The sequence below is a fragment of the Solea senegalensis genome, linkage group LG7 (assembly GCF_019176455.1).
Source record: "Solea senegalensis isolate Sse05_10M linkage group LG7, IFAPA_SoseM_1, whole genome shotgun sequence".
In the NCBI taxonomy this organism is placed as follows: domain Eukaryota; kingdom Metazoa; phylum Chordata; class Actinopteri; order Pleuronectiformes; family Soleidae; genus Solea; species Solea senegalensis.
This window is the reverse complement of record NC_058027.1, coordinates 3,387,633-3,403,830: the sequence shown is the minus strand read 5'-3', so window position 1 is coordinate 3,403,830 and position 16,198 is coordinate 3,387,633. Positions and strand designations below refer to the sequence as shown.

The window sequence follows — 16,198 nt, the reverse complement described above, 5'->3', positions numbered from 1 at the left end:
AAGTCATAAAAACCCAACCCAATCTGCGGGAAAACGCAATAAAACATTAAAGGTTTGATTCCCTTAACCCAAAAGGATCATGTATGAAATACATTTACAAAGACAAAAACACACATTAATTCATACGTTCATTCATTTATTCTCTTCTGAATGAAAATGACTGGGGATGATTTGTTACTGCAGTATGTGTTGTGTATGAGTGTTAATATATAAATATATATGTATATATATATATATATGTATATATATATATATATATATATATATATATATATATATATATATATATATATATATATACATATGACAATAGAATAGCATTTTTATCCTGAAATTGAAGCGAGGATCAGATGACCATCATAAATACATGAGAGCTGCAAACATAAATTGTTCATTTTTATCAATGACCAGTACTTTTGAGCGATTCTTTAGAAATAGTTTCTGGTTCCAGGGCCTGTTATGTGTCTACGATGTTAAACTCACTACTTTAACTTTGTGTTGCACATTTCAGTGTTGTAATGTAATGTGACTGTACTTAAATACAAAATTCACATATCAGTACTTTACTTTATTCATATTTCTAGCTACTTTATAGAAGACGGAAGATTTCCTACTTTCAGCTAAAACATTGTGTTAACAAGAAATGGTGATTCTCATTTTGAAAGAATTAATGGGTGGAAAAAAATCAACTCCATAAGAAAATGAATTGAAATAAAACAAGTGAAGTCAGTTTACGTTGAAAAACATCCTTTTAATAGGTCCGTGCCACACACTAGTGAAAAATAAAGCTCCTACAAAAGAATGATACTTTTATTCCACAATATCTTAAATAAAGTAACTTCAAGTACTCTTGACTTGGGTACAAAAAAATCTAGCTGCCTCCATCAGGCCACAACACACAGCAAGGTTCAACACAGTGGTTACAAATGGCCTTAGGTCCTCTCTGTATTGTGGCAGATGACGAGGAAATGCGTCATGGAAGCATCACCGAACGCTCGTCGCTCCTTTTTTTTTTTTTTTGTCTGCTATAGTGAGGAATGATTTCTGTGTCACTGTCCAACTTTGGAGGCCTTGTTGGATTGAAATCATACTTTAAAAAAAACAAAAAAACAAAAAATGTGGTCATAAAGAATGAAAACTAAACAATAAAATAAAACAAAACAACATCCCCTACATGCCCCTGTTGGAAGGGTAGGCACTACCAAGATTAAGGATACCACAGTGTTTGCAGAGGATATGTATATACTGTACAAACAATATTTATGATAATGTTTTCATCACGTTCACTAAAATAGAATGCTACAATCATTCTAAGGCATAAACAATATCTTAATATTCTTAAACAATTTTTACACATCGTTCCAAACAAGACATAATATTGACATTAATAAACAGTATATACACATGAATCACCATTGTCTAACTGTTCCTCTGCTGCTCCTGTAAATTAATGCAGTTTTACAGTCTGAACAAATGAATACAGTCCCGTGACGCCCCAAAGCACTAAACAGTGTAAACAGGTTGTTTTTTTTTTCTTGGCTTTGTTTGATATTTGGGAGGAAAAAAAAAAATTACAACACAAAGACACATTCCTTTTTTTGTTTGTTTTGTTTCGTTTTCAATTCAAAGCAGTTCAGCTGACTCTTCCTTTTCATAGAAAATGAAGTGGACCTTGATTCATAAATAATTATTACAAAATTAAATACATTCACTATAATACGATTAAATAACAAAAGGGTATTTACAGGTAGTGGAAAGTATTCTAGCGCAGACACATCAGTGACAGTTGAGGATTCATTCAGTGCAGTGTTCTGAGACAGGGAATGGTATTGCACTACGACACCCCATTTCTCTGGGACTCTTTGGGGCTTTTATCCCTGTTGTAATAAATCCAACGCACCTCAGGTAATAACTTGTTGTTGTTGTTGTTGTTTTTTTTCAAGGTTACATCTCTCCGAAGAACACCATGTGTGGTTCCTTATTTAGGGTTAGATTTGACTTTTTCTTCCGTCCTGCAAAGCCATTTTTTCCTCCTCTACAGAACAAAAACCTGGTGCTCCGGTATGAAACGCTGAATGGATTTCTGGGCAGGATCTGAACACACACTGTTAGTTTGTCTGTTTCAGAAGCTCAGTCCAGCGCTTCTCGAAGAACTTCCTCATGTTATGACCGGCTCGGCCAATGTCTGAATTGTCTTCATTGAATTTCTCGCAGTTATCAAACACCAAGTTGACGTCGATGATGAAAGTCTCCAGATTTTGATACCTGAAGGGAAAAAAGGGGGAGAAAAGAACAACTTCAACTGATGTCGCATCCCAGAAGGCGGCTAATAAAAGAAGAAACAGAGGAGAGGGGCACTCACTGGCTGCTCACAAGCTTCTCACGTATGGTGGAGAAGTCCATCGGTTTCTTAATGACCTTCTTGTATCCAGGGACTGACTTCAGGTTGACGGGTGTGAGAAAAGGCCACGCATCCTGATGCCGCTCCAGCTCGGCAAGGAGTACCCTGTTACACACACACACACACACACACACAGTGAGACACAGGTCAAGAAATGTATAAGTAAAGGGAAAACACTTAAATATCACACTGAGAATCTGTCAAAATTTTATGGATGTGATATTTTCAAAGGAAATACAACATTACAGATTAGGGATAGGTCAATAATAATTTTTTTGCCTCTACCGATCTACCAAGTCTGATCATCATCAATTTCACATTTGAAAAAACATCGCCTTTTTTAGTTTTTAAAGAGATTCAAAGCTCAAGTGTGAGAAAATTAGTGACATCTAGTGGTGAGACGATATATTGCAACAAACTGGGAACTCCTCCACTGACCTTTCCCTTTTCCCCCAACTGTGACAGGTGACTACGGTGGCCTTCACATACCACAAAGGATGTAATCTCTACTCCTCCCACTCTCCCTCTGCTGCTTCCTCTTTCTGTCCCCTCCCTGAGGAATTCTCAGAAATGGCCAAAACACCGTCTGCACCTCTTCATAAAGTGTACTGAGTTAAGGTCCATTAAAACATCCAGGGTATTTTATAGCAGCAAACTCCACTTCTGAAACTTTTCTCCCCCCCTCTGGGATGTTTGTTATGAGTCAGACTCAAAACTGTACAAAGACTGTTCGCAGCTGTCTTGCTTCACTGATGCTATGTTGTTTTGCGTCCGTCTGTCTGTCTCGCCTCCGTCAGTTTGGACGTAAAAACTTTCCGTGAGCGGCATGGGAATGTCACAGAGCTACATGTGACCTATAAACACCACTACACTGAGAAACACAGAGTCATCTGAAGCTGATAATCAGCAATTGTCATGTTCTCTGTCAGTTGGCTATCTCTATTAGTTTCAACTGACAGGAACGCTCTCTTTGCTGCTCTACCACAAAGGAATGTGAAACCGATGAGTGGATACAGCCCCACAGCGGTTGGCAGCAGGGAGGTGAAAAATAAATGTGGATTTGAGCAGCAAGACAAGTATGAGCAGGTCAGAGACTCATACCTGCATAATCCCAGGTCCCTGTTGTTGTCTCGAGCAGTCTTAGCTCTCTTCACACACACAGGAGCCTCCTGACTGGCTGCAGACACAGCAGGTGAACTCTCCTCCACTTTCCTCTTCCTGTTGGTGTCCTTTGCTCCTTTTTTGGGTGTGCTGCTGGCACTGGCTGAGTCCTCCTCCGACACTTCCCCGTTTCCTGTCTGCTTCCCGTTCTTCTTCGCCTCTCCGGCCTTTTTGCTGCTTCCTCCGCTGGATGCTACTGGTTTGCTTGGGGGCCTTTTGTTTTTGGGGGATGGACCGCTTGCCTGCACAGAGGAAACAACGCATTTTCTTGAGATCTGGCGGCGCTCTAAGTGAGAGCGCAGTGTCCACTGATATTACACTGACGGCAATATTGGTCTTTTCTTTCACATATCAGATCAATCTCTCATGACTCACAACATCAATACGTTTTAATTCTTCCCGGATCACATCGACATTAAAACCATCTTGAAAAGCTTGCAATAAAATCTGTTGTTTTCCAGATCCCCAGAGCATGAATATGAATGGAAAATTTTATAGTCACTTAACAGGATAAATGCCAAATTCATGCTGCAAACAATAAAACCTAAGAGGAAACGTAATAAAACTTTAGGGGGAAAGTGTAAAATCCTAGCAGTTGATGAGTTCTTTAAGCAAGTAATGTCCTGGTGACCTGGTGGTTAAGATGCAGAACATATTACTACTGTAAACATCTCCCCCTCTCTCTCCCTCCTCGTCAACTCCCTAATGGCCTAAAAAGCCCACACGTTAGTTAAGAGACAGAATTCTGGAGCAGGGAAATGCAAAGTGAATGCATAATAAAAGGCTCTGGTACCTTGGATATGCAGACCGGGCAGTACCAGTCTCCCTCTGGGATAGTGGTGATCTTGGGTTTGTGACAGTAAGTGTGGCAGCCTTTGTCACAGCCGTCACACAGCAGGAGGAGGTCCTCATTATCACCCTTCTTGCAAATCTGACAGTACTGCAAAACAAAGGCATTCATTAAAAAAACAAGCACACACTTCCCGAATAGAGTCTTTGAAAGGAACGAGGTGGGAATTATTTGAGGTTATTTTTTAATTGCGCCAAGGAGGTTGTGTTTTTCTGTCTCAAAAAGTGAAGGAGGGAGTGGATGGAATTTTCTGGAGATGTAGGTTATGGCCCAAGGAAGAAAGAATTCAACTTTGGTGGTGATCTAGATCTGGATTAAGGATTTTTTTTAAGGTACTAGTTAACCTTTAGGGGAGTGTAACGACAGTGTGGGAAACTGAGGTTCTCTGAAGCGTCTAAAACAATTAAATTCTGCTTCGGTGTTTTAAAGTCCCAAGAAATGCTTGCGCAGTTGTACTTTGAACAGGCCGGAATGAAGATCTTTGATAGCTATGACATAAACATCCACTTCCTGATTGGTTTTTATCTACCACAAGAAGATTATCAGATGTGGGGTGGTTACATCAATAGAAGTCTACGGATAAATTGTCCCAATTCTCATTTGCTTTGTAACACCAGTAAACATCCTGGTGTCAGTCAATAGTTCCTGCAGTTTTTCAATAGAACACAATGTTTATTCTGTAATTCATGTTCCAGTTTAGAGGAAAATAGACGTGTACGAGTGACACCAGTGTGATAGTCAGCTGGTATAGTCCAGTAGCTGCAAACCTTCATAAAGGGAGTTTTCATTTTTAGTTAAACCGACTACTTTCAGGTTCAGTTTCATAACAAAAAAAAATCATTGTTCTTCCTTTAAACCATTGTGGTTTCTCATGGCAGTAAAATCAGATTCTTGTTTCTACCAGCGCATGAGGTGCATGCTCCGTGTACATACAATGGTCACGTGTGATATGTGGTTTTAAGTGTTAGTATCGATGCCGATTACTTATCATACATAAAATGCTGATCGCTTTTCGTCTGAGAACGCTGTTTTCAAAGAAAATGTAGCCTGAACGTGCATTCTCTAGTTTCTATTTGCTCCTCACCACTTTCATGATGGACCTCTCCCAGGCGATGGACTTCTGTAGTTGCTGGATACACATGGCCAACTGGGCAGCACTGCGCACTTCACACAAGGCCTTCCTCCACACCTTCATACCATGAGCCACCTCCTCCTCACCACTGGGAGAAGATAATGTGAAACAATGGGGATGGCAATGAGAAACAAAAAAAAACAGTGCACGCACGCACACACACACACACACACACAGAACGTGTACATATGTGGGCGAATTTCACACAAACACAAAGCAGAGAAGTGTGTCAGCTGAACCAGCCGTCGACGAGACAGCAGGTCGTAAAGAGCTCCAGCTGTGCAGAGACAGGCATGAGGGTTTTGGGGGAGTGGGGGCACCGGGGGAAGGCACACATCGGTTTTGTCACGTTAAGAGGACGCTCATGCAGAAAGAGTGAAAGAGTGAATCCTGTGTGAGTGTGCACTGTTAGAGTGGGAGGCATGAGTGTGCCCACAACCAAGGTTACTGATGCAAAACACCATGCAGATGACTGCAGGAAAAAAGTAAACAATGCCAGTAAATAATGACTACAGAGGAAATTAAACTAAGGGGAGCCACTCACCCACCCAGAGAGTTGCACAAGACCAAAGAAACAAATGAAAAAATGCCACAAGCCACCACAAAAAACCTGCTGAGGAAGCAGCAAAGACCCTCACTTGTTTAATTACATGGGAAACATAAAGCACACACACAGAGAAGGAAAGGGTCTTAGTGGGAGAGTGGGGGAGCTTTGGTTGGAGAAATGACCTACCCTTCCCTGTCAGCACTAGTGGATGGGGCGGGGGCAGGGACAGTGACCGTACCCACATTATCCAGCCTGATCTGAATGGTGGTACCTAAGGGGCTCCTCAGGTACCTTCTCTCGATGTTGCGCTCCAGATCAGCCAGACGAGTCACTGCTATGTCCAGAGGGTTGTCCGGGTGACGCATCACCCCGCCCTTCTCCCCGCGCTCCTCTGGATGCTCCTTGGAGTCCTTGTCGCCACCGTTTGCTGACGTTGACTTCGTGGGTGGCTTGTGCTCGTAATACACCAGGTCTTCCCGCTCAGACTGAGGGTCTGAAAATGTCCAGCCCTGAAGGAGGAAATTGTCTGAATTTAAACATTTGGCCTCTAATCACAACCATCCACGGGTTTTTGAGGATTCTGCTTCACACTGCATGACGTGTAAGTGGGTATTTGTGTTAGTTAGTGTTTCACCTTGGTCTGCAGGCTGGCTGCAGTGACCTTCCTCTCCAGTTCCTCCACCTGCTGCAGCACGGCAATGTCCATCTCCATCGCCTGTTCCTCAACACACCAGCCCCGCACCGACTCCACGCTGACCTGGCTCTCCTCCAGATCACGCAGCTCAATCATGGCCACTAGATGGACAATATAATGGACATCAGTCAGGCGGGAAAAACACAGAAAAATACTCAATGATGTATGTACAGAGTAGCCAAACCTGTACCTTGACTATAAATAATGCATTGTTAGCAGTGTATTCAGGGATCAGCGAGGACGAGTTTCAAGAAAAACATCAGATCTTGTGTCATTGACAATGAAAATTAAAGAAAGCACTCAGAGAGTGCAAACCTGCGTCAAGGCCGGTCAGTTTTCTACAGTGTCAACACACTTGCCCATCTCACAAATTTAACAATTGATTTAAAAATATCCTGAAGCTATCTTTTTATTCATGCTGTTCACAGACTGTGCCCGAGTTCATAGTTTGTGCAATAATTGCACAACAAAAGAGTATTTAAAAAAAATCCCTCGTCCACTCTTTAAAGATACAATATGTAACATTTCTATCATAAAACATCTCAAAACGAGACAAATGTTGTATATTTTTTTGAGTATTGTACTTAGATTAGCCAAAACATTTTCAATATTGGGTATGACTAGTTGACCAGTGTGTTATTATTATTTTTGTGTTATTTGTCACTTGATTGATGATGATTAACTCATTTCTGTTTGGAAATGAGACAAATTCAATTCCCATGATCCCATGCTGCTTCCTGATGTCAAACTAGGTATTGGATTATTGTCAACAGAAAGTAAACATTTAAAGTTTTGCTCATGAATCCAGGCTGTATGTGACGGATCGGTGCTGAGATGCTTACCGTCTCTGTGTTTGGTGCAGACCTGAGGGATGATCTCCATGTATTTCTGCACCTGCCTCTGGAGGCCCCTCTCTCTGATGCCTCGGCTGTGGAGAGCATTGACTAAAGCCCTCAGCTCCTCGATGTCAGACACCCGCCACCACCCTGTCAGTATGTCTGAGACAACGAGCACAAACAGGCATGTGAGCTTAAAGACACTGAAGACACATCAATGTGAGAAAAAAAAGCACTTCATTCATCTACGTCATACCCAAATGAAGCAGCATACAGCCGAGCAGAACATTCCCTAATCCAATTATCTTGGATTATTCAGGCAAGTGAAATCTTTTCATGCAGGTGGATTTGTTTCAAATAAAAATGAGAGTTGACCATGTTCTCTGCTTGATCCCGCCCCCCTCCCCAATGTTTATTTCTGTCACTCACCCTCTGGAATTGGACGAGGTGTGGGGTGGTCGAGGGATTTGGGCATTTCCAAGGGAGGAGAGGTTTTCTCAATGCGAGGTAAAGGTGATTCACTTTTACTAGAGATGCTTGCTGCTGTGTTGCCCTCCAGAGAGTGACCCGGCATGGGGCTGGGGCTGCTGCACAGAGGCAGGCTGGGACTCATCATCCCACTGGACCAGCTTCCAAAAGAAGCTCCGAGCAATGAACCACCTGACTTCACCTGGGGAGAAAAAGAGGATAAACAAAAGGGTGAGGGAGGTGGAGGTTGAGGAGGTGAAGCAGAGAACCGCAGCTTGCCACATGGCAAATAGTCATTTCCAGCCAGAAGCCTCACCTGCAGGGCTGAGAGTGGGTAGTTGAGGAGGCCAGCTGGGTGGTGGGGACTGGTCGAGGCTGAGGCAGCAGAAGGGGTGAGAGGTAGCGCGGGGGACGGAGGTGGAGATCTCGGCCTGGCTGGTGTGGAGGATGTTGGGAAAGATGAGCGGAGAGCCCCTGGAGGGGTGGTGGTGATGGAGGAGAGGTCACATGGGTTGCGAGGCAGCAGACTGAACCAGTGTCCACTCCTCTCAGTCAGAACTCTGAGCAGCTGGTCATTGGCTTGGAATGAGAAGAGTGGAGATGGAGCAGGGGAGGAGGATGGGGGAGTGTTCCCTGGGCTTTCATGTTGTGCTGGCTGGCATGGGACAGATAAAGAGGTGGAGGCTGGGGGAGGGATGTTTGTAGTGTCATTAGTGGTCACCATGGAGGGGGTTGTTGCTACCGCAGGCTCAGAGGTATTGTGAGAGGGGGAGGATGAATTTACAGAAGTTGTGGTATTAGCAGCACCCACAGGGCTGCCATTTTGTCTCACACGGGGATTCTCCTTGCTCTCTGCTTTCACACTTCCTTTACCAGAGTCCTTGCTGACGTCCCGGATTGAGCACAGCTTGGATACACAGCCTTGTTGCTGGTAAAAGAACGTCGGGGAGTTTTTCTTCTCCTCGCGCTCCTTTTCCTCCTCGTTCTGTTGCTCCAAGCCTTGTGTTCGAATGCTCGGTCCATCAAGGCTGGTAGGCTTCTCCTTCTCCAGCTCGATCTCCTGAGGTTCCTCTTTGACCTTGACCTCCTCGGCTGCCCGTCTCCTCCTCTGCCGTTCCTCCTCCAGCTCCTCTGGTGCTGCGGGAAAATTAGAATGTGCATGTTTTGGAATTACAATTAGGCTGATTATTCGACATTTCCTCCTGGATGATAGGTTGAGTTTGGACTGTTGCAGTTTGACAGTATTTTTACACTTCACAGTGCCCATTCTATATTTCATTTGTAGCCGCTGCTTCAGTATTAACACTTATCATCACATGATTTCTTTTTCTTAATTTAATTTCATGAGTAGTGACTCTTTCTTCTCCAGCTCTACTTCTCTCTTGCACAAATACACAGACACACAAACACTGTCAACAGAGGCATCTGTACAGCCAGAGTCGTAAAAAAAAAACATAATTTCGTGCTTGTGAACAGAAATTACATCAGTCCTTATTTGCATATGGTCGCAGGAGACGCATCCATGACCAGTTATACTTAACGCTGTCCAATTGCATTCAGATCTGTGATGATGGATGTTAATACCAGATCTTTAGTGATAACAAGTGCAATATCAAATCAATTGTAGTCCTGAAACAGCTAAACATAGCTGAATATATTTATTTACATGTCTTTCCTTCGCTCCCTGCAGCATGAAATCTTTTCAATCGTTTCCCACTTCCTTTATTTCCACTGTGATGAACATCTCAAACAAACAAAAGACAAATGTAAAGCAATGACTTGTTCACTATACCACTTTATGCTTAGTTAGTTAATGCCGTATGTACCTTCTCCACTCTCCATGGCTTCAATGAAGACTCCTCCACAGTGGGGAAGGACCCAGTACCGGCGGCGGTATCTGTCCTGGCCGTACATCATGGAGCGCAGAGAGTGAGAGATCTCAAACAGCTTTCTCCTGGTCTGATGATGTTGCTGCAATTGATACAAAACACACTTTGTGATTTTCTATTTCTATTTATTTTATTTTTTTTTTATCCGTAAGCCTTTGAGGGAAAAGGGGGAATGAAAGAAGACACTTATCCCACCTAATGTCCTTTTGTAATCACTGTGATGTATGAAGCATTACAGAAAATGCTAATGAGGTAATTCATTAAGATAATTCATGCCATCATTAGCGAAAAGCACTCTGTGAGTGTACATGCTCATACAATAAACAAAACATATGGCTGTTTTTTAATAAAGACTATACATAAAAGGCAAATAAAAACATCAGTGCTACTCCTGTATTTTTTAATAGTCGCTCCCCCAAGAGACTATTTTTAATCCTGCATTATCAGTGTCAACCAAGCATGCATTTATCGTCTGATAATTCCATATACACTTGTGCTAATGAGTATCACCTTTGTCTTTATTTTAAAGAACATACCTTGGCCAACTTCTCAATCTGCTTCTCCAGCTCCTCGATGCTGGTGGCATGGTCAACATCATCCTGTCGAGACAAAATAAACACACAACAACGTGTGTAAGCCTTCCACTGTGGTCACTTTTGAAAATGGAGCAGTGCATAATAATACATCTGTTTTACCTCGTCATACATCTCCACTTTTCTAACCTTCTTCATTTCCTCCTCCTCCTCCTCCTCGTCCTCGTCTGCCGGGTCATCGCTGTCGTCGTCGTCGTCTTCATCGTCATCGCTGTCTCCGCCCAGTTTCCTCTTGCGTTTGGCAGCGGAGGACGGCGTGCCCATGGAGTGGTTCTCTTCCACGCCCATACTGGCCTCCCTCTTCCCAGTGCGTTTGGCGTGAATCGTCCTGAGCCTTCACAAACACACACACAGACGCACACAGACGGTTTCAGCGTGACGGCAAAAAGAAAATGGAAGCAATCTTTTTTTTCCAGATTAAAGCAATCTCACTTTTTCAGTTTTCCCTCCATGATGATCTTGTCCTTCCTCATGTTTGCCATCTGATCCAGACTCTTGTCAATCTCACTGCAAGAGGAAATACAATCCTGTCAGTTACACTTGTGCCAGTGTCCATCTTTTTTTAAGTACTATCCCCAAGTAATACATTTTTCGAGTAAAAGACAAAAAGCAGCTGGCAACTACCTGCAGCACAAGTAAAAAGCGTAATATGCTGCTATCCTAGAGCAAGAATTAATCATTGAGTAATTTCATTATAATTAAAAAGACTCCAATGCCAATTACTGCTGGTTCATTAAACATTCTCCCATCGCACCAATAAAATATACCATTATTGGCTAATGACTAACTTGAGTGTTGTATAAGCACAAAGCGTACATCAGTGGTCACCAATACGGTGCCTGCGGGCACCTGGTCGCCTGTAAGCAGCCAATAAGGCGCTTGCATTTCTAAAAAAAACAATGACAAAATTGAGGTTGCGCAGTGTACGACCCGGCTTTTGAAAGACAGATGTACCGAGTCTCTCGTGCGTCTGTCATTCAAATCACGTGCACGTCTCCCGTTTACCTGCCATGGAGCTGCTGTGGAGCTTTGTTTTCTACGTTTTTCATAGAGTCTGCCTTTGAAAATCACTACACGTACTGTTAAATATTCTAAGCACTCAATTAAACACCTCTTCTGCATCTGTCGTCGTTGCACATATTTCAAAATAAAATATTTGTTGAAGAAGAAAATGAATAGAATCAGAGAACTGAAGCCCTGGAATTATTTGACTTCAAAATGAAGTCATTCAGATCACTTTGTAGAATATTGTTAGGAATTAGCACTAAAATTCTTCTAATGTGTATGTTAAGTGAATTCCAAAATGAACTGGTAAAATAAGCAAGTGTATATTGTGCTGGGATGTCACGATACATTAACATCATTATCATTAACAGCCTTCTGTATCATTAGCTCTCAGGCTCAAAAAGGTTTGGCGATCCCTGGCGTACGGAGTAATTGTGTTTTCATCAATAAAAACGATAAGGTAGGAGATGCATTAAAGCATCATGTAACCACACAACGATATGTGACACAGAAATGCGACATGCCTGATAACAGCTCTGCTGCAGGCTAACTCATTAGCCAGGAAGCCCAGAATAGAGGCCTTCTGGGCAGGCGTGTGGGCCTGGAAGGCCTTGGTCTTCAGACTGAGGGCGAGAGGAGCCAGTTCTGAATTGGCACAATGGGCGCCCATGTACATCTGTAGCACCTCCGACACATTATCTCTGTTGATGCCAACATTGGTCAGGTGGTCCCCCAACATGGTTTTTGTCTGAAAGAGGAAGAGAGGAGGATGGTGAAAACATAAAAACTGAAATAGCATAGAATAGAATACATTTTATAATCGTCATTGTGAAAAAATACAATGTCTAATTGTAAAACATTGTGCATTTCAACATGCTCACCTTTTGTCCAGGTGGCAACCCAGGATCACAGACTGCCAGAGAAAGCAGTTTGACTAGAAGATCTTGGACTTGACCCATGCTGTCCCCCACATTGAGCAGACCCTCCTGCAGCATGCCCAGCGTGGGCACGTCCGCGTTCAAATCGAGTCCCAGAACCTTCCCGAAGCCCCGCAGGAACTGCATCAGCATCAGGCAGTCTGACACGGCGCGTCCTGGCAGGATGAGTCCAGGAATCCTGGAGAACTCGGGCAGAGGCTGAACAAAAAGAAGGAAGGAAAAGAAGAGAAAAGGCAGGATTGTTTTGCTGTTTTTTGCTGTTGTTCTACATGACAAATTAAGTGTAACACAAAATATGTCATCACATCACACATATGTTCACTATTATCAACGTGATCCTGTCCTATCTTTTAGTAATGACTGCATACAGTATGTTGTACATGTGTGCAGTACTCCCTTTTAACCACTTGGGGGCACAAATCTCCACACCAAAAATCTCCTTGCGACCATGTGGTCTTGTTGTGAGAATTGGACCACAACAAAAACTACTACTATTACTGCAACTCTAAATAGTAATAATACTAACACTAATAATGACAAAACAGACATAATAATAATAACAACAATACGGATTATTATAATAATCATTAATGATACTGTGGTTATAACAATGACAGGAATCTTGTGGCTGTGACATCCTGCTGCCCTGCTTGAATCCACATATTTAGCAGCACTCAAATGAGAAAAGCTGCTAATCTACTTAGCACATGGACAAAAAGTTACATTGCTATTTTGTTTGCGATCAACTGACCACATGAGCTCCTGTCTAAGCTACCTTGTGATCAGACAGACACATGTCTTCATTTGGCTTCTTCAGTTCCCTCGCTATCTCCAGCTCCAGCCTCCGTTGCTCCAGTTTGCGCTCTTTGTTCAGACGCTTCTCGTCCCTTTTCTCCTGCCGCAAGCGCTCGCGCTCCTAGAGAGTCCAGAGTCCATTCATTTAGAGAAGCATTTGTATGTATGTGTGTGTGTGTATGTGTGAGAGAGAGGGGGACTAGAAGGTTTACTTGACTTTGCTGAGCAGTATTAGAATTCAGCCTATTGCTGCTGTGCATTCAAAGGAAAAAAATGCTTGAGGGCCAAAATGTTTTGACTTGTTAAGTGTGTAGAAAAAAAAATAAATGGAGGGAAGGAATGCAAAAAAAAGGAGATAAAGTGGGAATCCATGCAGGGTACAAGGATGGAGGCTCTTTCTATAGAGTGGATATGTGTATTGCTGCATTTATTTGTAAGCACATGAACTACCTCTGCTTTCTTGCGAGCCTCGACAGCCTTCATCAGCATTACATGTTGCCTCCTCCTCTCCCTCTCCTGAAGTGGCAAAAGAAAAACAGAGGCACATTAACAAGCACACGCACATGCAGCACACAAGGTCGACTAAATTTGGTATGAATTAATGTAAAATTGTGATGCACTGAATCCAAAAGAGGCACCGTACTTGAACAAACACACAACAATGTATACACGTTCACATTTACGGTGGTAGCGTAAGTGAAGAGTACAGTCATACAATGACAACCAAAAAGCGACACAGAGATGCGATACAAAAGTAGATGTGATGACAGGCTCAAAAAAGAGAAGCAGCTGGAATCGGTGATGGCGCCTCTAAACTAAAGCTGACACAACAAAAGCGACAAAAACGCTGGTTGCCAAAGATCTTCTGATGTGCCGCAATGGTGTTGCAATCAAAATAATAAATTCAATTAGCTGACTCACTGCTACTGTTTATCGGAGACATCGTTCCAATAATATTTGATTAGGGGTGCACAAAGAGAAATGGATTTTAAAGAGGAGCTAGGTCTCCTTCAGTGGATTTGGCAGCTTAAGTATAAGCACAGTATGCGCTAACTGCTGAAGATGAGACATCTATGTTGTTCTTTGGTGCATGATAAACAGTCTCCTGCAAAAGGGCACAGGAATCAACAGCGACTGACTATCATTTTATTTGATCTCTTTAGGTTTCTCGCTCGTCTGAATCAGGTTGTCATTCCCTCTGTGATCCACCAGCACGACACAATTGCCACTATTAGGGGTTGCCAAGGACATTTCCAGCGCATGGTGACGGTTTGTGTGGATCATTTTGTCACTGCAATAAACAGAACAGGCTGGATGCCAGGAACTCTGCTGCAATACGTCTATGCTCTTACTGGTTTGATTCATCTACAAAAGGGAGAAGAAGTTCAAAAAGGACAAGCTGAGAAAGGACGTGAAGCCCGTGGCATTCAGCTTTTTCTACATTCACCATTCATCAAAAATGCTGAATAGTGTTAAAGGTTACTCTGATAGCAGATACATCAGGTGCAATGATGTCAGTTTGCACATGACACCTTTAAATACAGGATTATTACATGTCTCTCAATTCCCCCCATCCCTCATTATGCTCAGAGTGAAGGTACAAGGGGGGGTTGATGTAACACTCTGTGAAACAGATAGGCAGACCTTTAGATTCAGCTGCGACTGTGTATGAGTGAGAAGGGCTACAAGCAGGACAGCCAGGCCAAAATAAAATGCTACAAGAACCATATTTGTCCCCATGGTGGAAATTCAACTGGTTATCTTTTTTAATATATATTTAATAGTCTATATCATTTTTTTTTTGTTGTTGTTGTTTTGTTTTTTTTTCAATTAAGGGTTCCTGTTGTTCCCTCGTCACCAGAATTCAGAGGGGTGAGGGTGTGTGGTGTGGAAGTGTCTCCACCGTAAAGACAAAATGATTCTCAGTAGCTGTTTTCATTCTTTGTGCAGAGTACAGGAACAGTGAATGACAGAGAGGCTGGGATGTGGTTGGTTAACGTCCGGCGCTCGGGTGGACGGCAGCACAGATGCGCGGGCGGACGGACGGACGGACGGACAGACAGACACAAGCTCGGTGTCTGGGGCCGAGAGTCGTCAAGCACGCATGGGTAACACAGGCTACGCCAATTCAACGGTTAGACAATGTATACAGTATGTGATGGATGGAAACTCCTCAGGTGCACTTTCAGACAGTGAGTGAGGACTGGGCTTGCAGTCTTTGCAATGCATTTGGAGTAAAAAAAGGAGGGGGGTAGGATGGGGGACAGAAGCTGCCTGGCCACCGTGACAGGGTCAGTTGTCCCTCAGGACGAGCAGATGGAGGCAGCATACTGACTCCTTTTGGTTTTTTTTGTTTTTGATTTTTTTTTTTTTTTCTGTTTTGTTGGTTTTGCTGGAAAGCCATGCAGAAGAATGTAGTATGACAGCAGCCAGTGCTACACTTAATGCATTGCTATGACAACCATAACACAACCAGTTACACGATGCAGGTGTTAGATGTACAAAAATAAACATACCCATACCATATCTAGTCTATGCCTCTCCAACTCCTGGCAGAGAGAGTTGGCAAAATATTAAGGAACAGAAGTAAAATCCAGTACTAATAAGCATTGGAGGTCAATAAAGAGAAACACTCAAGACTTTCATTTAATACAGCAAACACACACACCTGTATTTAAATATACTCATGCACACACACACACACACACATACACAAATTCTTATTTAAAGTTTGAGATAAAAGCTTTATTCAGCAGTAACTATTAGGTTCAATGGCCTGAGCAAATTATAGTGAATGCCTACCTGGTGTTTGAGCAGCTCCGCCTGCTGTCTCCTCAACTCTTTCTCCTTGAAGGCAAGAAAAAGATTATGAGGGAAAAATCAATATGC

General features: G+C 42.8%; 1 protein-coding gene across 12 annotated transcripts in view; it reads right to left on the bottom strand.

The window, feature by feature from the left end:
* Positions 1–730: 730 nt before the first annotated feature.
* Positions 731–16,198, bottom strand: part of baz2ba (bromodomain adjacent to zinc finger domain, 2Ba) — a 31,737-nt gene continuing 16,269 nt past the window's right edge. For 2 of the 12 annotated variants that reach the window (XM_044030322.1, XM_044030327.1), the window contains 20 exons: positions 16,112–16,156; positions 15,826–15,858; positions 13,760–13,825; positions 13,290–13,430; positions 12,458–12,712; positions 12,101–12,324; positions 11,004–11,078; positions 10,674–10,905; positions 10,515–10,577; positions 9,916–10,060; positions 8,406–9,226; positions 8,051–8,291; positions 7,628–7,783; positions 6,726–6,886; positions 6,278–6,600; positions 5,497–5,632; positions 4,356–4,502; positions 3,503–3,804; positions 2,363–2,506; positions 731–2,265 (listed from right to left, as the gene is read on the bottom strand). In XM_044030322.1, coding sequence (XP_043886257.1) covers positions 2,109–2,265; positions 2,363–2,506; positions 3,503–3,804; positions 4,356–4,502; positions 5,497–5,632; positions 6,278–6,600; positions 6,726–6,886; positions 7,628–7,783; positions 8,051–8,291; positions 8,406–9,226; positions 9,916–10,060; positions 10,515–10,577; positions 10,674–10,905; positions 11,004–11,078; positions 12,101–12,324; positions 12,458–12,712; positions 13,290–13,430; positions 13,760–13,825; positions 15,826–15,858; positions 16,112–16,156 — 3,867 coding nt within the window. In that variant the 3' untranslated portion in view covers positions 731–2,108. The remainder of the gene's footprint in view (positions 2,266–2,362; positions 2,507–3,502; positions 3,805–4,355; positions 4,503–5,496; positions 5,633–6,277; positions 6,601–6,725; positions 6,887–7,627; positions 7,784–8,050; positions 8,292–8,405; positions 9,227–9,915; positions 10,061–10,514; positions 10,578–10,673; positions 10,906–11,003; positions 11,079–12,100; positions 12,325–12,457; positions 12,713–13,289; positions 13,431–13,759; positions 13,826–15,825; positions 15,859–16,111; positions 16,157–16,198) is intronic. The other 10 variants (XM_044030324.1, XM_044030329.1, XM_044030335.1 and 7 more) reach the window with 6 other exon arrangements.